Source organism: Dipodomys ordii, unplaced genomic scaffold (genome assembly GCF_000151885.1).
Source record: "Dipodomys ordii isolate 6190 unplaced genomic scaffold, Dord_2.0 Scaffold14, whole genome shotgun sequence".
In the NCBI taxonomy this organism is placed as follows: Eukaryota; Metazoa; Chordata; class Mammalia; order Rodentia; family Heteromyidae; genus Dipodomys; species Dipodomys ordii.
In genome coordinates, this window is record NW_012267230.1 from 4,856,028 (window position 1) to 4,879,023 (window position 22,996).

A 22,996-nucleotide genomic window follows, 5' to 3' on the forward strand; every position below is an offset into this window, starting at 1 on the left:
TTGAGCTGAAGAGTTGAGGGACAGCGCCCAGGCCCAGAACTCAGTCTCCATGACCAAAAAGAAAAAAAATTGGGTCCTGCCTCAGACCCCTTGTGTTTATATCTAGTTCTGCAGCTGGCAGCTTGGTGGGGAAAGATTAATTTGTAAAGTGGGGAAAACAGTTAAGTTGTTCTGAGGATGAAGGTATGATTTAAAGAAAAAAAAAGCCAAGTCTGATACATGGCACTGAGTATTTACTGAAGTATTTTTGTTTTGTTTTGTTTGGTGCTAGTACTGGGGCCAAAAGTCCAGGTGCTGTCCACCTTAACCTTTTGCTCAAAGCTGGCGCTCTACCACTTGAGCCACAACTCCATGTCTGGCTTTTTTTTTCCACTTCTGGATTTCTGCTGGTTAGTTGGAGTTTAGAATCTCATGACTTTCCTGCACAAGTTGTCTTTGAACCATCATCCTCATCTCTGCCTCCTAAGTAATTAGGATTAAAGGTGTAAACCACCTGCGCCCAGCTCATTAAAGTTTAGAAGGTCTCTTATCAGGAGAGCTTTAGAAAGTTAATGTCTCAAAAGTATAAGACATAGAAGTATAAGTCATAGAAGAAACAAATTATTTTACAATGATGCCACTCCTATTCCCTCCAGATTGCTGGGGAAGACAGAGGGAAATTGGAACATTCTAGCATCTGCTAGAAGAGCAATGGTGTTTTGAAGAAGCATAACCAAATGGTGAAGCTGGGTAGATGCATGCTTTATTACTAGTGGGAGGATTGCATTCCTGTATATGAACCCCTGAGGAAAATCTCCGTGCCAATCAAGGGTCCCTACAATACAATCCGCAATGGCCATATGCAGGGGTCAGAACTAGGTTTGATTAGTTGACAAAAATCCTAAAGTAGGGCTGGGAAGGTGGCTCAGTGGTAGAGTACTTGCCTTGAGCTGAAGAGCTGAGGGACAGCGCCCAGGCCCAGAGTTCAGGCCCCACGACCGACACCCCCCCCAAAAAAAATCCTAAAGTAACAGTGAACAAAGCCAAGTTCCTCTTTTCTGTAAGAGCACAGTGGGTGCTGCAGGACGGGTGGAGTGTTCTGTGGAGGATGAGACCCCGCTGTCCTCCCATGAGGCTGCAATCCTGGAGGTTTCCTCCACTTCAGCAGCAGGAAGCAAAGGACAGAGCCATACTATTCCCTCGGAGACTTCCTGGACAAGGCACCCCTCTGTCAGACCCCAGAACCTGCACTGGCATTTGGCCATACCTAGCTAGACTATTTATTTTTTTTTTTTGGTCGGTCATGGGGCCTGAACTTTGGGCCTGGGCGCTGTCCCTCAACTCTTCAGCTCAAGGCTAGGGCTCTACCACTTGAGCCACAGCGCCACTTCTGGCTTTTTCTGCTTATGTGGTGCTGAGGAATCAAACCCATGCAAGGCGAGAGCACTCTACCACTGAGCCACCTTCCCAACCCTACTTCTGATTCTTTAATATGCTAAAAATGTAAATAGTAATACTGTATTTTTCAGGCAACAATGATGACAAAGTCTATACAAGTTCAGCATGGATGTAATTTTTTTTCTTTATTTTCTTTTGTTAGACAGGGTCTGACTATGTAGCACTATGTATGCCCTCAAACTCACCATCCTCCTGTGTCAGCCTCCCATGCGCTGGAATTACAGGCATGTGTAACCATATGTGTTCCCTAATATGTTCACTGCATGGCTGGTTGAATCTGCAAGTTCAACTTTGTGGACCACAGGAATGACTATACTGTTTTTATTTTGAATACCTCTGTATTCTGCTACAAGTCATGGGTCTATTAATTTGTAGGAGGAAAAATGGGGTTGAGAAAGTTAACAATCTGTCACAGAACTTTAGTGGATCCTCATGAGGGTCATTAAGACAGAAATCCTCAAGTACACACATGTTGAGTGTATTCAATTTATTTTGTTGAGACTGCATACAGAATTTTTAATATCCTCAAACTTATTGATGAACACAAAATCTGAAAAAGTGGAATTACACACCATACTGATTCTGTTAAGGGCCATAAAATTCAAAGGAATGATACCGTTTGTGAAGACTATCCCCACCCACATATCAGTAGGAGATGAATGGCTCTTTTAGTAGACAAAAAAACAGAAAACTGGCTCACATGGTTAAGGAAATAATTAATTAAAAAAAATTTGGTCTCCCACACAAAGGTGCATTTAAATTGTTTTGAAGTGAAGTAACAATACTTAGCAACCAGCAGAGCCTGGCATCAAGCAAAACAGGGCCAGTTTTGCCACTAAAAACAGCTGTTGAGTCAGTGTGATCAACTGAACTTTGGCCCCATTTAGGGGCCTCATAATGGGAGGAAAAACCAGCTCACTAACAGCAGAAAATAAAATCATCTCTCCTAGTTTTAAATAGGAAGTCAAGAAGCAACAAGCATTGTAAGAAAAGTCAATTTGTTTACTTTAAAATTAAGACTGCTCAGCAAAGGATCCTGCTAGCTACAAGAGTGTTACTTACAATCACCCAGGATCTTAGGATCAACTCCTCAGAATAAAAGGAAGCTTGTGAGAGAATGAGCAGTTCACAGGTAGAGAAAATAAAGAGGTGAGCAGGGATATGAAAATCCCCCGCCCAGCCAAGACCAGATGAAAGTCCATTAAAATATGGCAGCATTTTATACCTGTTAGACAGCAAAAGCAGAAAGTCAGGCATACTAGGTACTGGTGAGGACAGAAAGGAAATCCCCAGAGAAATCAACTGAAGAGCTTATACTCCGATCCTGAATTCATATGCTAGAGAAAGGTCTACTCAGGCTCCCAAAGGGACATAGGAAAGGATGTTTATCGTGTCCTTGGATTCAGTGCAGAGGAGATGGAGGTACACAGGTGCCCCTCGCTTAAGGCAACATGTGAGTAAAATCCGCCCGATGCCACTGGGTCAGCAGGTCTGAGCAACAATCTAGGAGCAAAGATCGAGGGGCTACACCTTCATACACACAGCCAGGCCAGTAAAACCTACTGCACGATAACACGGATACATAGTGAAAACAAAAACAAAACAAAACAAAACATAATCACTGAGAAAACACTTATAAAGATATTTATATTCTAAGGTGCACAATAAACATATTAAATGGGGGTGCTGTCAGGCAGGGACAGCATGAAGAAAGAAGAAAAACCCGTAAAAGCAGAGAATCCTTGCATGGGACGGTTATTCTCAAGAGCCAAAACGAAAGGGCTGAGGAAGGCAGCTGTGGCTCCAGTTATGTGCACCAGGAAGTGTGATCTAGAGGGGAGGGGCCACGAAGGGACCTGGGGAAGGGGCAGGGCTGACACTGCGCTTCCATTACCCTTCTTCACACTTGCACCTTGGCCTGTGTCAGCTTGCTCGTGTTCTCTCTCCACAGGCCATGCTACTACCCAAGCAAACTGCATTCCGGACCCCAGGTAAGAACAGAGCCATGTTGGTGCTGCATGTACTATGGTCCCAGGCCCTCATTTATACCAACTACCTCTCCAACTACAAAGGAACGTTCCCAGAACAGACATTTTAGCACAGCAAAGGGTGAAGATGAGGTTAAGGAATAGGACTGGGAGACGCCTCCTCCACACTCTGGGACTGCAAAGTTTAGCATGTGTTCATGGAGCCACAGGCCACCCTGGCAGCCACAACCACTTTACAATAACCAAGTAAGTGGCTAAGGCTTGGATCAGGGTGAACAGGAGACAGGGCCAAAGTCACTGGTTTTGTTTCTGCTTAAAGATAAGTTCTATTTTAATTTCTGCTAGCCCTTATGGGGCCAAAAAAATAAAAAAATAAGAAAGTAGTAGACATCTCCCCAAGTCCAGCAAGGCCTTTAAACATGGAGGGAGACTTCAGCCCCAGACTTCAATGAGGTCCCCAGATTCCATGCCCAGATCAGCCGGTAGCTCCTTGCCTGAAAGCTTTGTTCCATCATAGAAGAAGGAGAGCTTGTGTCCAGAAAGTCCCATGGCCTCCTCATAGTGTGACATGAGGGTTTGGAGAGGAGAATTCTACAGGGAGAAAACCAGATGAAAACTGGGAAAGAGGCTGGAGGATTCTGTCTTGATGGGATGGATGGCGACAGACCTTGGGAAAGGAGCTCAGCAATTCAGAATTAGGAGGACTCTTATGTTCAGTGCTAGGAGACAACAAAGGGAAGGAAAGGGACAGCATGGGACAGCCATTTCTCCCACTCACTTGAGCCAGTGAGATCTCTAGCTTCTGATGTTTCTCCTTCCCCTGCACTCTCAGTTGGAGCTTTTGGGATGTCTCTGTGGCCTCCAAAGAACTTGCCAAGACTACACAGTCTGTGAAAGGCGAGATCGGAGAGACAGGACTAAGTAGGCAGATGGAATCAGGGCCCTCTCTGGAACTTTCCCCATATTCCCCAACCCCTAAGGGGAATACTCTGGGCTTGGGCGCTGTCCCTGCACTCTTCAGCTCAAGGCTAGCGCTCTACCACTTAAGCTACAGTACCACTTCGGGGTTTCTGGTGGTTCACTGGAGATAAGAGTCTCACAGACTTTCCTGCCCTGGCTGGCTTTGAACAGTGATCCTCAGATCTCAGTTTCCTGAGTTGTTAGGATGACAGGTGTGAGCCACCAGCAACTGGCTTATTTTTTTTTTGGTTGGGGAGGGGAAGGATTGGTCATGGGGCTTGAACTCTGAGCCTGGGCACTGTCCCTGAGCTCTTCAGCTGAAGGCTAGAGTTTTACCACTTGAGCCACAGCGCTACATCTGTAAAAGCCTCTTTCCCAGGCTTCTCCATTTTTCCACTCACCAATGATGTCAGCCACTCCAAGCTTTAGGGTCCTGGGAGTGGCAGTCGGGGACAGTTCTGTCTCTCCGAAGAGCAAAAGGATCCTGCTTGGGGACACCCTGAGATGGGCAGCCATGTGGTCCACCACACTCTGAAGGGGCTCAGACTAGGGAAAGAGGAAGACAAGGAGGAAAGGAAACTTTCCCTCCTGGAAATTCTCCACCTACCCCCAACCCCCTCCAGCAAACCACCCAAAACACAAGTTTCTGGCCTGGGCTACTTGCTGAACTCCTCAGCTCCGAGTTTCACCATATTTACCTGGAAAGTAGAGAGTAAAATCACTGAGTAAAGGGCCCAGGTGAGCGGCACAAAGCAGCCTCCTGAGTCAGGAGAAGGGAGGGCGTGGAGCCTAGCAGCTGGGTCTCAGCCCAGGCAGCTGGGCCCTCCCACACTCCAACGCAACGGGGCCTCTGGGGAAGAGGGGTCAGTGTCCTGTCTTCCTGTTTTTTTAGACAAGCCAGAAATCGAGCCTTTTGTCTGATACCAACCATTGCAAAGTTGGATGACAAACTGGAACGCAGGGCCTCACATATGCTAGGCAAGTTCTCTACCTTGGCATCACACCTCCAACCACTCACATATGCCTCAAACTCTCTACAGCAGAGCAAGGAATGCAGTGCCAGCTTGGGCGCCATGCTCACTGAGGGCTCATTCCTGAGCAGTCCTGGTGTTCAATGTCCCTAACACACGAATTGGACTTTGTCAGGAAGTTCGGGGGCCTCAGGCAGATTGAAAGGCACCTGCTATTCCCATGTGATAGCCAGCACAAGAGGAAAATACAAGGCCCCAGGAGGAAAGAGATTATCTGGCAAGATATTCCCCTAAAAAAGCTTGGTAGAAGACATGCAACCTAAGTGGAGCCTTGAAGAATAGGTAGAGCCAGGTGCTGGTGGCTCACACCTGTAATCTTAACTACTCAGGAGGCTGAGACCTAAGGATATGAAGCCAGCCCAGGCAGGAAAGTCTCTGAGACTCTCATCTCCAATAAACTACCAAAAAAGTCACAGTGGAGTTGTGGTTCAAGTGGCAAAGCACTAGCCTTGAGCAAAAGCAGCTCAGGGACAGCACCTCAGGACTGGCAAAAAAAAGATTGGCTGGGAATGTGGCTTAGTGATATAGGGTTTGCCTAGCGTGCATACTGCCCTGGGTTTCATTCCTTAGTACCACATATACAGAAAAAGCCAGAAGTGGCACTGTGGCTCAAATGGTAAGAGTGCTAGGTAGCCTTGAGCAAAAGAAGCTCAGGGACAGTGCCCAAGCCCTGAGTTCAAGCCCCAAGACTAGCAAAAAAAAAAAGGCATGAAGCTAGAGGCTTGCAACTATAATCTTTGCTATAAAGGCAGCTGAGATCTGATGATCATGGTTCAAAGCAAGCCTGAGCAGAAAAGTCTGAGACTTATCTCCAATTAACCAGGAAAAAAAATTCATGGCTCAAGTGATAGATAGACTGCTATCCTTGAGTAAAAAAGCCAAGTGAGAACACGAGGCAGAGTTCAAAACCCACTTCTGGATCAACAACAAAGGAAGGAAGCAAGGAAGGAAAATAAGGAAAAACTACAGAGAGGGACCAGTAAGGAGAAAGGCTTGGAGGGACAGAGTGGCAGGGAGCTCCTGAGAGCAAGAGAGGAAGAAAAACACAGCCCCTCCTGACAGTATGTCTGTGCTGGGCATCAGTCTCTACAAAGTCAGCTCCTGGGCCTTCTCCTGCCAGTCCCCAAGCACTTACCATTCTAATGGGCAATCTGACCACGTCAGCCCGGCAACGGATTTTGAGCGGGAAGAGCCTGGGGTTCTCTGGCAGGACAGGCCCCTCCACCAGGACCACTTCATCGTCTTGGTTCAGGTGCTCATGGCCCTGGGGCTGCTTGGGGCTCAGGCAGGATCGAAGATCCTGGAGGCGCTTGTTCACTTCTCTGGGGGGCAGGCAAGGCACTGGTCGTCTGGGGTTGCTCACCCATCCCACCTGCCCCCACCCTTCTCCCCAGCCATAGTCCCCCCCAATCACTGGCACCTTAACTTCTGGAGTGCCCGAGTATGCTTTCTGCTTTTGTTCCTTGGTGGAGGTGGGGGAGAGGGAGATGTATCCTGAACCCTGGAGAAAGAAGAGAGGGGCAAGATGGAGACAAAGGACAGATGGGCAGAGAGCAAGAGTCAACAGGGAGGCCCTGTAAGTAACATGTACTGTACCAGAAGACAGACAGATCGGGACAGGGAAAAGCTAGCACGTTTTTGTTTTTACAAGACCCAAATATGAGGGAAGGAAAAATACCTTACTCCACAGGTCCAGTTCCATCTGGCACAGTCTGGGCTCTGACTAGTCATCTATATAACAATTCTCTAATCCCTCCCCCAGGCATGGATGAGGAAGGAAGCAGAAAGAAGGCAGAAAGCAGCCTGCAGGCTCCCTTAACCCGTGCACGGTCCTGCCTCCGGCTCTTCCGACTGAGTCTCTCAAAGGTCCTATCATCCTCTGGTCCTGCCACCTCTTCTCCTAGCAGTATCATTCAAGAAGGATGCTCGAGGCTCCTTCCAGCCCTTCTGCTTTCAGGAGCCAGCCCAGGGGCCTGCCTGCCTTGGCTCACCTCTTCCCCTCCCTCCTGCTCCCAGGGTCCACGTGTCCCAGGCTCACTCACAGAACCACCTTTGCTGCCTTCTCTTCTTTCTCATCCTTATTCCTCAGCTTACTCTTCCAGGGAGAACTTGGAACTGGAGGATCCTCAGAGTGAGGAGGACTGGTAAAATCTGCCATATCTATTTCTGGGGACAGAGGAGAAGAAAGTGCAAAGAATTAACCAAGAGAAGACCAGGGGAGGCCAAGGAGAAACAAGTCAGAGTCCTTAAGACCAGCCGGAGGAAGCCAGGTGTGGTGCATACCTATAATCCCAGCACTCAAGAGGCTGAGGCAAAGAGATCCCTAGTTTCAAGCTAGCCTGAGCTATATATTAAAACTGTCTTTAAAAAAAAAAAAAAAAAAGGCTGGTGCCAGTGGCGCATGCCTGTAATCCTAGCTACTCAGGAGGCTGAGATCTGAGAATTGTGGCTCAAAGCCAGACCAGGCAAGAAAGTCTGTAAGACTCATCTCCAATTAACCACTAGAAAACCAGAAGTGTTGCAAGCAATTGCCTTGAGCTGTAGAGCTCGAGGACAGCACCCAGGCCTCAAGACAAGGAAGTGGGAGGTAAAGAGTGGGGCAGGAGACCAAAGGTTCACACTAAGATCTGAGGATCACAGTTAGAAGCCAGCTCATGCTGATAAATCCCCAAGACTCTTATCTCTAACCAAAAAGTCAGAAGTAGAGCTGTGGCTCAAGTAAAATGTCAGCCTTGAGTGAAAAAACTTAGGGACAGTGTCCAAACCCTGAGTTCAAAGTTCCACTACTGGCACAAAATAAATAAATAAATAAATAAAAATAAAAAAAAATTAAACCAGGCGCTAGTGACTCAAACTTGCTATTCAGGAGGCTGAGATCTGAGGATCAAGGTTCAAAGCCAGCCAGGGTAGAAAAGTTCATTAGACGCTTATCTCCAGTAAAGTACTCGGAGAAAGCCAAAAGTAGTGCTGTGGACCAAGTGGTAGAGCACTAGTCTCAGGCACAAAGAGGCTCAAGGACAGCTCTCAGGCCATAAGTTCAAGCCCAGGAGCAGAAAAAAAAAAAAAAGCTCCACATATGATGGGGGAGATGCACAAGAAGGGGTACACTACTATATGAGAGGAGCTAGTCTATGAGAAAAAGCCAGCCCAGGAGAAAAGTAAAGAGGAAGAGGTGGAATCATCCCAAAATGTCCTTTGCCCAGAAGAAAGACTGGGTACCTCAAAACAAGGCAAGTTTCTTCAGAGCTCAGGAAAGGGCTGCTGAAAGCTAAATCAAACAAATTTTTCCTTTTTTTTTTTTGGGGGGGGGCAGTCCTGGGACTTGAACTCAGGGCCTGGGCACTGTCCCGAGCTGCTTTTGCTCAAGGCTAGCACTCTACCACTTGAGCTACAGTGCCACTTCTGGTTTTTTCTGTTTATGTGGTACTGAGGAATTGAACCCAGGGCTTCAAGCATACTAGGCAAGCACTCTACCACTAAGCCACATTCCCAGCCCCTCAAACAAATTTCTATGAAGAATTTTTTTCAGAAAGACAATAAACTTATTGACGAGCAACTAAAAAGAAAAACAAAAAACAAGAGCCTGAGAAAGGATACTGCAGTGACAGACATAAGACCACTAGAACATACTGAAAAAGTGTTGGAAGAGCATGACTGTTAAGATTTTTCTTTAAATCTCTCAGTTTCTCGTGTATGTGTGTGTGTGTGTGTGTGTGTGTGTGTGTGTGTGTCTAGAAACTGAATCCAAGGTCTCAAGCTTGTTAGGCAAACACTCTACCACTCAACTAATATCCTAGACCCTTTTTTACATTAGAGAGTCTTTTCCCGTTTGCTTGCTACAAATAGAAGAGAATCATAAGGCTAGGGATGTAGCTCCGTGGTAGAGCATGTCTCCTAGTTCAAGTCTCACCAAAAAAAAAATTTTTTTAAGTCCATGAGACTTTTTTTTTTTGGATCAGTCTTGGGGCTTGAACTCTGGGCCTAGGAGCTGTCCTTGAACTCTTTAGCTTAAGGCGAGCACTCTACCACTTGAGCCACAGCACCACTTCTGGTTTTCTGGTGGTAAATTGAAGAGTCTCATGAACTTTACTGTCCTGAATGGCTTTGAACGGCGATCCTCAGATCTCAGCTTCCTGAGTAGCTAGGATTACAGGCATGAACCTCCAGCTCCTGGTTTCCATGAGACTCTTATCTCCAATAAACTACACAGAAAAAGCTGGAAGTAGTGCTGTGGTTCAAGTGGTACAGCATTAGCCTTGAACCAAAGAAGCTCAGGGACTGTATCCAAACCATGAGTTCAAGTCCCAGGACCAGCACACGCGCATGCACAAAACTAAACAAAAACATTATAAACCATAAAATAAAAAATACTGTCCAGATTGGGGGGGGGGGTGTACCTCAGTGCTAAAGCACATGCCTAACATGTCCATGCCCTGTTCCATTTCCAGCACTACTAAATAAAGAATAAATATTATGAGAATGAAACAATAACTCGGGGGTCAGTGGTTTTCAACCAGGCACAATTTTGCCTCCCAGGGGACACGTGGCACTGTCTGGAGATAATGCTGTCAAAATATGGGGGGGGGGCTGGGAAGGTGGCTCAAAGGTGGAGTGCTTACCTCACCTGCAGAGGCCCAGGGTTTGATTCCTCACCACCACATAAACAGAAAAAGCCGCAAGTGGTGCAGTGATAGAACACTAGCCTTAAGCTGAAGAGCTGAGGGGACAGCCCTTAGGCCCAGAGTTCAAGCCCCATGACTAACAACAACAAAATTCCTGAGGGAGTCGGCTAGGGCTGCTATAAACTTTTCTACAATGGGCAAACAACTCCCCTCACACACAAGAATTCTCCAGGCCAAAATATCAAGATTGGTGCTACAACTGATTACCTTTTACATAGTACTTTGAAGTTCCCAGTGCTGTCCTAACCCATGTACACGGGCCAGAGAAAAAGAGAGAGAGAGCAGCCTACACATTCCATTTATTTCTTTATTTATTGTGCCCGTCCAGAGTCTTGAATTCAGGACCTGTGCTTTACCCCTTAGCTTTTTTGCTCAAGGCTGGGACTCTACCACTTGAGCCATAAAGCTCCACATTCAACTTTTGGGTGGTTAATTGAAGATAAGGGTCTCACAGACTTTCCTGCCCAGATTGACTATTAGAACCCCAATCCTTAGAACTGCCTTCTAATAGCACCTGTCCACAGATTCTCTTTAAATAATTCTCACCAAAATCTTCTGACATAAATCCACTACAACCATCTTCCTGATCTGGAAATGGAAGCAATCAAAGGCTAGATCACTTGTCCAACGTCACACTATTCAGGGACAGAGGTGTGCTTTTAACCAGTCTACCATCTCCCACCCCCACCCTGTCCAAAAGACTTAATCCAACGTCTGTATTTGCAAATTGGATGACTTCCTTATTAGATTTGATTCTTTTGTTGTTTTCCCTTTTGTTTGGCTGGTTTTTTGTTTGTGTGCACCTTGAACTCTGGGCTCAGGTGCTGTCCCGCAGCTCTTCAGCACAAGACAAGGGATCTACCACTTGAGCCACAGCTCCACTTCCGGTTTTCTGGTGGTTTATTGGAGATAAGAGTCTCTCAGGGGGAGGGGGGAGGTTGGGAAGGGATGGGAAGGGTAAACAAAGGAGGAGGCTGCAATGCTTGGTAAGAAATGTACGCATTATCCTGCCCATGCAATTGTAACCCCTCTGTACAGTATGTTCACAAATAAAATAAAATTTAAATTAAAAAAAAAAAAAGAGTCTCTCAGACTCTCCAGCCCCAGTTGGCTTTGAACTACAGTCTGCAGATCTCAGCCTGCGAAGCTAGTAATATAGGTGTGAGCCACTGATGCCCAGCTAGATTTGATTTTTTTTCGCTACCATTTGTAAAAGGGTAGCAAGAATCACATCACTGGGCTGGCAATGTGGCTTAGTGGTAGAGTGCTTGCCTAGCATCCATGAAGCCCTAGGTTCCATTCCTCAGTACCACATAACCAGAAAAAGCCAGAAGTGGTGCTGTGGTTCAATTGGTATAGTGCTAGCATTGAGCAAAAAAAAAAAAGCTCAGGGACAGTGCCCAGGCCTTGAGTTCAAGCCCCAGGACTGGCAAAAAAATAAATAAATAAAAATAATCACATCACTGGGGGAGGACAAAATGCAAAGAACAACCTGCTAGCTCTGAAGTATTCCTAAGGAATTTGCTGCTAATGTAACAAGATGTCACAGATTCACAATACCCCCGAGTAGGATTACAAAACCCTACTCTTTTACAAATCCTAGGCTTTTACAAACCTGCATATGGTGGTAGGCACAAGGTTTTTAAGCAGCTCCAGTGCCTTCTAGATAACAACCAAATACCTCCTTTCAGGACTCAAGTTTGAACTCAGGGCTTTGCACTTTTTTTTTCTTCTTTTGGTTGATGATGGGACTTGAACTTAGGGCCTGGAAGCTGTCCTGAACTTTTTCACTCAAGGCTAGTGCTCTACCACTTTGAGCCACAGTGCCACTTCCAGTTTTCTTGTAGTTAATTGGAGATAAGAGTCTTACAGCCTTTCTTGCCAGTGCTAGCTTGGAACCAAGATACACAAATCTCATCCTCCTGAGTAGCTACAATTATAGGCATAAGCTACCAGGAAGGGACAGACTTTCTTGATTTTTTTCTACTCAAAGCTGGTCCTCTACCACTTAAGCTACACCTCTACTTCCCTCTTTTCCTCTGCTAAAGCTGGTTTCAAACTGTGATCCTCAGACTTCATTCCAAAATACCTAGCATTTTAAGCACAAGCCTGCCAGAATAGACAATAAGCTGAGGGGTGTGGCACAGTGGTAAGGAATTGCCTGCTGGGATACAGATTCCAGAAGTCTCCTTAGAAATCTGCTTACCTTCTTCTGCCCCTGCAGGGTAGAGTTTCAGGAGGGAAGCATCATCTGGGATGAGGTTGAAACTACTTTGTACCTGCAAAGACAAAGATAGGAATGTTATTTTGCCAATTCTTGTACTAGTGAAAGGCAATTTATAGTCTTCGGTATACATAATGCCTTTTTCAATTTTAATTTATAAGACTGTCCATTCTATGTCAATGATAAAAGGATAAGTCTTGATATGGAGAAAATGTCCAATGAATATTAAGTAACTTAGGTGATGGACTTGCCAAACTTCACATTTTTCTATTTTAATTTTTTTACTGTTGGGGCTGGGAAGGTGGCTCAATGGTAGAACGCTTGCCTTGCATGCCTGAGGCCCTGGGTTCGATTCCTCAGCACCACATAAGCAAAAAGAAAAAAGCCAGAAGTGGCTCTGTGGTTCAAGTGGTAGAGCACTAGCCTTGAGCTGAAGAGCTGAGGGACAGCACCCAGTCCCAGAGTTCAGGCCCCACGACCAGACCCAAAAAAAAAAAAAAAATTTACTGTTATTATAAAAGTGATGTACGGGCTGGGAAGTTGGCTCAGTGGTAAAGTGCTCGTCTCACATGCATGAGGCCCTGGATTCGATTCCTCAGCACCACATAAGCAGAAAAAGCTGGAAGTGGCGTTGTGGCTCAAGTGGTAGAGTGCTAGCCTTGAGCTGAAGAGCTGAGGGACAGTGCCCAGGCCCAGAGTTCAAGCCCCACGACTGACAAATAAAGTGATGTACAGAAAGGGTATGATTACATTTTAATAATATCAAAGTGAAAATTGAAATAAATCTGAACATACACCAAAATGAGAACAACAGTTTATTTCTAGTATGTTTTCTATCTCAAAATTATACGATTTCTATGTAACTTGTGAGCAGCAACAGGAGGGGGAAACTGGGGAAAAGAGAAAATAGTCACATTGTCCAAAAATGAAATGTAGTCATTACTTGACTTATAAAATAGTAACCCTTCTGTATAATGCCTTAATAATAACAATAAAGTCTTATTAAAAATTATACATTTCTATTAGGTTGCAATACTTTCCAGTAACTGGGTTATTTTTGTGACCAACAAAACAGCAACCAAAAATTAAAAAAAAAAACAAAAACCAGCAATCAGGATTTTTTTTTGGTCAGTCATGGGGCTTGAACTCTGGGCCTGGGCGCTGTCTCTGCACTCTTCAGCTCAAGGTGAGCTGTCTACCGCTTGAGCCACAGCACCACTTCTGGCTTTCCAGTGGTTTATTGGAGATAAGAGTTTCATAGACTTTCCTGCCCGGGCTGGCTTTGAACTGCGATCCTCATATCTCAGCCTCCTGAGTAGCTAGGATTACCAGGCGCCCGAGAGCAATCAACATTATTTTTTGTTTTGTTTGTCAGTCTTGTGGCTTGAACTCAAGGCCTGAGTACTATCCCTGAGCTTTTTCTTTCTTTTTTTTTTTGGGGGGGGAGGATGGGTGGGAGTCAGTCATGGGGCTTGAACTCTGCGCCTGAGGGCTGTCCCTGAGCTCTTCAGCTCAAGGAGAGCGCTCAACCACTTGAGCCACAGAGTGCTACTCCAGTTTTTTGGTGGTTAACTGGTGTTAAGAGTCTCACGGACTTTCCTGCCCAGGCTGGCTTTGAACTGCAATCCTCAGATCTCAGCCTCCTGAGTAGCTAGGATTACAGGCATGTGCCACGGGCACCTGGCTCTGAGCTTCTCTTGCTCAAGGCTTGTGCTCCACCACTTGAGCCACGGTGCCACTTCTGGCTTTTCCTGTTTATGTGGTACTGAGGAATTGAACCCAGGGCTTCATGCATACCAGGCAAGCACTCTACTACTAAGCCACATTCTCAGCCTTTTCCAGTTATTTTAGAGATGGAATACCAAGAATTTTTCTATTTAGTCCTCTGAACCTCAATCCTCTTTGAATCCTCATTATTACCACTTCTTCCACCTCTTTCTTTCTTTCTTTCTCTGTCTGTCTGTCCTGGGATGTAAACTCAGGGCCTATGCATTGTCCCTGAGCTTCTTTTGCTCAAGACCAGCATTCTACCACTAGAGCCACAGCACTACTTCACCACTTCTGCTTTTTCTGTGTATGTGGTATGGAGGAACCAAAGCCAGGGCTTCATGGATGCTAGGTAAGCACTCTACCACTAAGCCACATTCCCGGCCCTCAACATTACCTTTACATATGAGTATATAGACACATATATCTATATAGAGACATATATAGATATGTATGTTTATATTTACTTATTTAAAGAGGGGAGAGGGCTGGGAAGGTGGCTCAGTGGTAGAGCGCTTGCCTTGCATGCCTGAGGCCCTGGGTTCGATTCCTCAGCACCACATAAGCAAAAAGAAAAAAGCCGGAAGTGGCGCTGTGGCTCAAGTGGTAGAGCGCTAGCCTTGAGCTGAAGAGCTGAGGGACAGCGCCCAGGCCCAGAGTTCAAGCCCCATGACCGACCAAAAAAAAAAAAAGAGGGGAGAGTGTCAGCCCGAAGTCTTCCCGGGACTGATGGGAAAAACTGAAGGTGGATTTCCCTAACCCCAGCTCCTAAATCTTTCCTAAGGATGAGGTCACCACAACCTTCTCAGGGGTACTCAGGAATTCAGAACCCTACATTGTCGACCCCTCCCCTCAATCTTCTTTCCCTAGGGCTTTCTGAAGACATCGGCTTAATTCTTTCCTCCTAAGTTGCTACTATCCATCTTTCAACCCCAGGACCTTGGGGACCCTCTAGCTCCCACGCACTCCCCCCATCACACACACACACACACACACACACACACACACACACACACACACACACACACACACACACACACACACAGCATTCTGGATCTCCAAGGAGCCCAACTTCCTCATAAATACCCCCATTCCTTGTCATCCTCATCAGAACGCTCCCCAATCCCAACCGCACGTTCTCCTGGGCCCCTCTGAATCCGAAAGCACCCCACTCCCCAGCCCGCCTGCCTGCCTATGCACCCCCAGGCTACAGATCAGGGTTAGCTCCTTCTTCCACCGTGCCCTTCACCCGCTGGGCCTCCCCAACCCACGGGCGTCTCGGCGTCCATCCATCACCCCGGCCTGGCTGTTTCCGTCTCCCCCCCCACCACCCACGGCCAAGTCCGGAATCCCCGGCTCGGGCCCCCCCCCCGAAAGCCGCACCTCTGACCTTCGGAGATGGGCCCGGCCCGGCTTCCACGCTCACCTTCCCAGAGTACACCGGAACCACTGGCGCCTCGCCGGGGTCCAGCAGCAGCCGCCGCCGCCGCCGGACCACCGTCCGCGGGCTGGAGCCCTCGCTGTCGCTGTCGCTGTCCGGCCGGCGTGCGGCCGGCGCCGGGGGCTCCGCGGGCTCCGCCGCCACCGGCTCCGCCGCCGTCTCTTCATCGCTGTCGCTGACCAAGTCCACAAACACTGGGTCCAGAGTACGCCGGACCGGAGACCGCTGGACGTCGGGATGCCGGCCCCGACCACCCCGCGTCCCCCGAGCCCCTCGGCCGACCCGGCCGCCGCGGAGCCTGCGACCTCGCCTCCTCAGCGGTTCCGCCATCACACTCCCTCAGCCGCTACACAAACTCTCCGGCCTCTCCCCGCCCAGCCCCCTCCAGCCTCTCATTGGACAGACAGCCTGTTGGTGAGCGCCTCTGCCCGCCCCCACGCTCTGGCTACGCCTCTCCACCCCGTCACTGGACAGCGCACATGCCCATCATTCACGCCCCACTGAAACAAAGGCGCCAAAGATTCCAATCCTTGCGGTACAATCAGAGAAGGTTTCGATTCCGTAAAGCCCATTCATTGGCTGAGCTGCCTCGTTTCGACCCGCCCACTGAGGGGAAGGAAAAATAAAAAGACCCGATTTCCTCTTCTGTCGAGGATCGAGGCATCCTGGGGATTGTAGTCCTGGAGTCCTAAGACCGAGTGGGAATTAGGTCTACCTGAGGTTTAGGGGTACCTCTATTACTGGCCCCCCACTCCCCCTCCTCAGTACTGACCGGTGTGAATATGAAGACTTCCATTCAACTCAGGTTTCATGCTCATTCAAAAATAAAGGTTTCCCAGTCATAACTACTCAGGAGGCTGTCCTTGTACGGAAATTCAGTCGCAAGACACAGAGAAGCCACGTTTTTGTTTGTTTGTTTGTTTGTGCCAGTCCTGGGCCTGGGCACTGTCCCTGAGTTTCTTTTGCTCAAGGCTAGCGCTCTACCACTTGAGCCACAGCGCCACTTCTGGCTTTTTCTGCTTATGTGGTGCTGAGGAATTGAACCCAGGGCCTCATGCATGCTAGGCAAGCACTCTACCACTGAGCCACCTTCCCAGCACTCAGAAGCCACTTGCTCTTGAGCTCAAGGCTGGTGCTCTACCACTGGAGCCACAGCGGCCACTTCTGGTTTTCTAGTGGTTTATTGGAGATAAGAGTCTCCTGGACTTTTCTGCCCGGGCTGGCTTTGAATTGTGATCCTCGGATCTCAGCCTCCAGAGCAGCCAGGATTACAGGCATGAGCCCACCCGCACCCCCCAGCACAAAGCTTTTAAAGACAAAAATCACACGTTTGGGGTGGACACCCAAATTCAATAAAAGCAGACCATCTAAGGAGATACTCAGGTCCAATCAAAACTTTCCAGATAGCAGAACAGTCAAGAGTTGACAAATAAAACCATCTAGGGAGATAATAGCAAAGCTTTCCTGGAGCTAAACAGCATGACATCTGCAATTCAAAGAATGCCCTGTCTCACCTCTAGGCCTTTCTAAGCTGGGTGAGAAGCTCCTACCACCCAGCAAGATGCCAAGATGATGCGTTAGACAAGGCCATGTTACTTAGCCTCTGTCTCCTTGTTTCGTCCTGAAGTATCATGGTTCCAAGCCAGTCCTGGCAGAAAAGTTTCCAATTAACCAACAAAATGCTGAGTTAAGAGGCTCAAATTGCTCAACTGATAGATCACCAGCTATAAGCAAAAAAAAAAAAAATTCTAACAAGAGCTGAAGACTTTGAGTTCAAGCCCTGGCACTGACACAAAAATTAAAACTTTTCTATCGCTACTGCCTCCTGGTAAGGTGTCTGAATTAGGAGATTTTGGGTGTTAACTACATTCCAACACACCCACCAACAATTCAGACACCACAACTGTTCAATATAACATTTCACACTTCCTTTGCCTCTAACACCTACACTGAAACCAGAGTTTTAGACCCTAAACCCAAACTGCTGAGGAGAGGAGGGGCAGAAGTTACCCCTATATGACAAGTAAATGGATAGTAATGGTGAAGGGCAGAAAAAGGAGATTTAGTTTGTGGCTCAAGGAACATTGAGAAGAAGCAAAGGAAACAATTGAGTCCATCTCAGTCATGTTGGAAATACAAACATGAGCTGCAGGGTTTTCGTTTTTGTTTTGTCAGTTGTGGGGCTTGAACTCTGGGCCTGGGCGATGTCCCTCAGCTCTTCAGCTCAAGGTGAGTGCTCTACCACTTGAGCCATAGTGCCAATTCTGGTTTTCTGGTGGTTAATTGGAAATAAGAGTCTCAGGGACGTTCCTGCCCAGGCTGGCTTTGAACTGTGATCCTCAGATCTCAGCCTCTTGAGTAGTTAGGATTACAGGTGTGAGTTTGGCTGAGCTGCAGAGTTTTTGTTGTTTTTTTTTTTCTTTTTTTGTTGGTTGTGGGGCCTGAACTCTGGGTCTGGGCACTGTCCCTCAGCTCTTCAGCTCAAGGCTAGTGCTCTACCACTTGAGCCACAGCGACACTTCCAACTTTTTCTGCTTATGTGGTGCTGAGGAATCGAACCCAGGGCTTCATGCATGCAAGGCAAGCAGCCTACCACTGAGCCACCTTCCCAGCCCATGAGCTGCAGGTTTTATAGACAAAAAAAAAAAAAATTAAGGGCAAAAGTTGAGAGGTTGTTCAACAGTCCTGGTCGTGGATGTGTTCTGGTGGGTCATCAGTTCAATCTTTATTTGGGAAATGGGCCTGGGCCCTGGAGAAGTTATTACTACTCCTTAGAGTTTCTGAAGTTCTCTTCCTTTGGGGGGGCAAGCCCTCCTGGCAAATAGGCCCTATCTTTCAAGGATTAGACAAAGATAGGTAAAAAATGGGGGCAAAGAGGACAAGTTGTTCTCTCGCTCCGAATTAATTTTTGGACCCAAGTACAGAGTCAGCAAAAGCAGTTAAAGTACCAGTTACAGCTCCAAACATTCAACTACACTTCACACCATAGCCACAGGAAACACCCAACGAAACCTGCTCCTTCCACAGCGTTCCCAGAACGGGTACCTCACACATCCATCCACAATGGCATCTTCCCGTGTTGTTTTGTTTTGAGCTCAGGGTCTTGCCCAGTCTACCCTCTAATTCATGATCTCCCTGCTTCTTCCTCCTAAGTGCTGGGATTGCAGACCTACAGCACCTAGCCTGGCTCAGAACAGCATTTTGACCACACCCACACCCTAGACACCCCCCACTGCAAGGCCACAATGACATTTCGTTCACCTCAACTCCTTCAACCCCCACTTCAGCTCCCCCACCGTGACTCAGCCCAGATCAGGATTGAAGGCCCACAGCTCCCAGCAGGTGGCGCCCTTTCTGCTCTCTATGGCCAAGGAGATTAAGCAGTTCTTCATGTATTTAATTAGCCATGTATACTTTTTTTTGGGGGGGGGAGGGTCCTGTCGTGGGGCCTGAACTCTGGGCTTGGGCGCTGTCCCTCAGCTCTTCAGCTCAAGGCTAGCGCTCTACCACTTGAGCCACAGCGCCACTTCCGGCTTTTTTCTTTTTGCTTATGTGGTGCTGAGGAATCGAACCCAGGGCCTCAGGCATGCAAGGCAAGCGCTCTACCACTGAGCCACCTTCCCAGCCCCAGCCATGTGTACTTCTGAGCAGTGTTTGAGAACAGAGGATACACCAAGGATTTCCCAGCCCCAGGAGACCTTCAAACCAGGCTGTAGACTGTCCCAAATACACTGATAGGAGAGGGAGATCATCCCCAATACATATCATATCATATATCATATTATATGCTGCTTTGGCATATTTTGAAAAGGCTATGGTGAGAAATGCCATCAGAGTTACAGCTCTAGAAAGCTGACTTTCTGTAAAAGAAATTCCATCTGTGGAGGAAACACACATTAGAAGAGTGAACAGGAGAAGCAGGCAGAGGTTTTCTCTCTTTCATGGCTGGTTCACTACCTTGCTCCACTAACTCCCAAATCACTGTTCCTTTATGGTCTCCTATTTTGGGCCACTCTCATATATGTGTACACAATTTTTCCTTTGGTCCATTCATCTGTCTAATATGGCCAGGCACTGGTGGCTCACAGTTGTAATTCTCACTACTTGGGAAGCTGAGATTTGAGGATCGCGATTCAAAGCCAGCTCAGGCAGGAAAGTCCTGGGACTCATCTCCAATTAATGAGCAAAACGCTAGACCTGGAACTGTGCATGGCTCAAGTGGTAAAACACCAGCCTTAAGAAAAGAAAAAAAAACCCAAAGGGGTATAGCACCCAGGTTAAGTTCAAGCCCCAGTACCAGCACATGAAGCAAAATATAGCAAAATATAGCGAGTGGGTATTTTGTTTGTTGTTACAGTGCTGGGAATACAACCCTGAGCCTCACCCATGCCGGACAAGTGCTCCATCACTGACAAATGCCTGCTTCACCCCCACCCCCAGCCAGTTTTTCTTTTTGGTTGTAGTAGGGTTTGAACACAAGGAGTTATGCTTGGTAGGTGGGTGCTCTACATCTGAACCAAGCCTCCAACTCTTTTTGCACTGATCATTCTGAGTCCTCCTGTTGGTCACCTCTGCAATAGCGGGGGTGCCAGCTTCTTTAGTTGAGATGGGGGTCTCATGAGCTTTTCTGGCAGAGCTAGTTTGGAACTGCAATCCTCCTGATTTTAGCCTCCCAGGTAGCTAAGATGACAGGCATGCACCACCGCATCCGGCTATTGGTTGAGAAGGGGTCTCAGTTGTCTGCCAAGGCTAACCCTTGAACCTCAGTCTTTTCCATCTCAGCCTCCCAAGGATTATGGGCATGAACCACCAGAGTTTGTGGCTTAAGAAAAAAAAAAGACAAAAAACTTGAAACTTTGAGCTCAAAAACCAACAGAACCTTCTTGGTGCTCGACACAAAGGAGGAAAACAAAGCCAACACGATGGGGTGTTGGAAAATGTGAGGTCAAGGAGGATTGGAATTTTTTTTATTTGTTTGTTTATGCCAGCTCTGCAGCTTGAACTTGGGCCCTGAGTCTTATCCCTTAGCTTTTTTGCTCAAAGCTAATGATCTGCCACTTGAGCCACAGTTCCATTGCTGGCTTTTGGTGATTAATTGGAGATATGTATCCCAGACTTTCCTGACTAAGCTTGGCTTCAAACCTTGGTCCTCAGATCTCAGCCTTCTGAGTAGCTAGGAATACAGGTGTGAGCCACCAGCATCCAGCCTAGGACTGGCTTTTTTTTTTTTTTTTGTCGGTGATAGGGCTTGAACTCTGGGCCTGGGCGCTGTACCTCAGCTTTTTAGCTCAAGGCAAGTGCCTACCACTTGAGCCATAGTGTCACTTCCGGTTTTCTGGTGGTTATTGGAGATAAAAGTCTCATGGACTTTCCTGTCTGGGATGGCCTTGAACCATGATCCTCAGATCTCAGCCTCCTGAGTAGCTAGGATTACAGGCATGAGCCACCAATGCCTGATTTAGGACTGGCATTTTAACACCCATCTGAGAACAGAGGTCCAGGCAGGGCTGGAAGTGTGATTCCTGCATAAAGCTGGGGGTGGGGAGAGAGAGCAAAAGAGAGAGGGCACCCTTGTGGAGATAGGATGGAGAAAAAAAAATAATAATTCCCCAGACCTGGTATAAGACATGAAAATAACTCTAGATAGTCCATGGGTGGAAAAAGTCACGACAGGCAATCAAGATCCCAAGGTTCACGGAATTTGGGGCCTGGATGCAGTCCAAACCTCTACAGGGGAAAACCTGCTTTGAGAAACTCATGAATAAAATGGCAGAAACCTGTGTAGCCAGTAAGGCTGATGATGCAGAAGCCAAAGGAAGCTGGCTCTAGGCAGTGGACCAAGGGGACCAAGGAATTCTGAGGACTCTCACAAGCAGTCGAAACACACACACACACACACACACACACACACACACACACACAAAGTCAAAGAAACCTTCCATAGTGAGACCAGGAAACCAGAGAAGAATCCACTGCATTACAAAGTATGGGGTATGATGCTATGTGCCTATAATGCCAACACTCAGAGATTGAGGCAGCAGGATTGCAAATGAGAGCAACACCCTGTCTCGAGAAAATAAATAGGGCTGGGAAAGTGACTCAGTGGTAGAGCGCTTGCCTTGTATGCTTGAGGCCCTGGGTTCGATTCTTCAGCACCACATAAGCAGAAAAAGCCAGAAGTGGCGCTGTGGCTCAAGTGGTAGAGGGCTAGCCTTGAGCTGAAGAGCTGAGGGACAGCGCCCAGGCCCAGAGTTCAGGCCCCACAACTGGACCCCCCCAAAAAAAAGAGAGAAGGAGAAAATAAAAAAGTAAAATAGAACCACATCATGCTTCTCCCTAGTGCTACTTTATAATTAGGGAAACAGAGTCAGCAGACCTTCTTTGCTAGGTCTGTCTTTCATTGAAGTAGGTCTTTAGCTTCTCCTCGCTCAGCTTCAGCTGCTAGATAATTTTAGGGTACCTTCCTCCCTTTTGTTGTAAGTGTAAAATTAGATGCTACCCATAAAAGCACATAGAATGAGGCCTGGCATATACTGTTAGCAGCAATACAGGGAAAGTAAATCTTAAATGTTTAGAGATAAAGAAGTATTTTCTGGGCTGGGAAGGTGGCTCAGTGGTAGAGCGCTTGCCTTGCATGCTCGAAGCCCTGGGTTTGATTCCTCAGCACCACATAAGCAAAAAGAAAAAAGCCGGAAGTGGCGCTGTGGCTCAAGTGGTATCGCGCTAGCCTTGAGCTGAGGAGCTGAGGGACAGCGCCCAGGCCCAGAGTTCAAGCCCCACGACCGACCCCCCCCCCAAAATAAGTATTTTCTAAGACAAAAAAAACCCCACAGGATATATAAGGAGATCAAAAAGCTAAAACTCTAAAGAATCAATAACACAGGTAATAACTGGATAACAAAGTTAAACAGACATTGCTCAGAAGAAGTACACATGGCTAATAAATACTTGAAGAAATGTTTAACCTCCTTGGTCATAAAGAAAATGCAAATCAAAACAACATTAAGTTTCCATCTTACTCCAGTCAGATTAGCCATCATCAAGAATATGAACAAGCCAACTGGGCACCAGTGGCTCACACCTGTAATCCTAGCTACTTAGGAGGCTGAGATCTGAGGATCATGGTTCAAAGCCAGCCCAAGCAGGAAAAATCTGGGAGACTCTTATCTCCAATAAACCACTAGAAAACCAGAAGTGGCACTGTGGCTCAAGTGGCAGAGCACTCATCTTGAGCTGAATTGCTCAGGGATAGCATCAAGGCCCTGAATTCAAGCCCATGACTGACCAAAAAATTAAAAATTAAAAAAAAGCACTGGTGTTCACAACTGTAATCCTAGCTACTCAAGAAGCTAAGATCTGACAAGTGACGTTCAAAGCCAGCTCAGAAGGAAAGTCTGTGAGACTTTCATCTCCAATTAATCACAAAAAGCCTGAAGTAGAACTGTGGCTCAAGTGGTAGAGTTCTA

The 22,996-nt window shown here is 47.1% G+C and overlaps 1 protein-coding gene across 1 annotated transcript; it reads right to left on the reverse strand.

Moving 5' to 3' along the window:
- Nucleotides 1-1,909: 1,909 nt before the first annotated feature.
- On the reverse strand, nucleotides 1,910-15,860 carry Nfatc2ip (nuclear factor of activated T-cells, cytoplasmic, calcineurin-dependent 2 interacting protein). The gene is made up of 8 exons (XM_013011736.1): nucleotides 15,516-15,860; nucleotides 12,305-12,377; nucleotides 7,459-7,582; nucleotides 6,837-6,917; nucleotides 6,552-6,738; nucleotides 4,787-4,931; nucleotides 4,204-4,313; nucleotides 1,910-4,016 (listed from the first exon to the last, which is right to left on the reverse strand). The coding sequence occupies exons 1-8, from the start codon at nucleotides 15,858-15,860 to the stop codon at nucleotides 3,858-3,860; spliced, it is 1,224 nt and encodes a 407-aa protein (XP_012867190.1). The 3' UTR covers nucleotides 1,910-3,857.
- Nucleotides 15,861-22,996: the final 7,136 nt, after the last annotated feature.

Excerpts from the sequence above, each read along its gene's own strand:
- Nfatc2ip (XM_013011736.1), bottom strand. The coding sequence starts at position 15,860 with ATGGCGGAACCGCTGAGGAGGCGAGGTCGCAGGCTCCGCGGCGGCCGG. Across the intron at positions 12,378-15,515 it reads TTCCGGTGTACTCTGGGAAG|GTACAAAGTAGTTTCAACCT; the intron begins GTGAGCGTGGAA and ends TTGTCTTTGCAG. Across the intron at positions 4,314-4,786 it reads TGGAGTGGCTGACATCATTG|ACTGTGTAGTCTTGGCAAGT; the intron begins GTGAGTGGAAAA and ends CGCCTTTCACAG.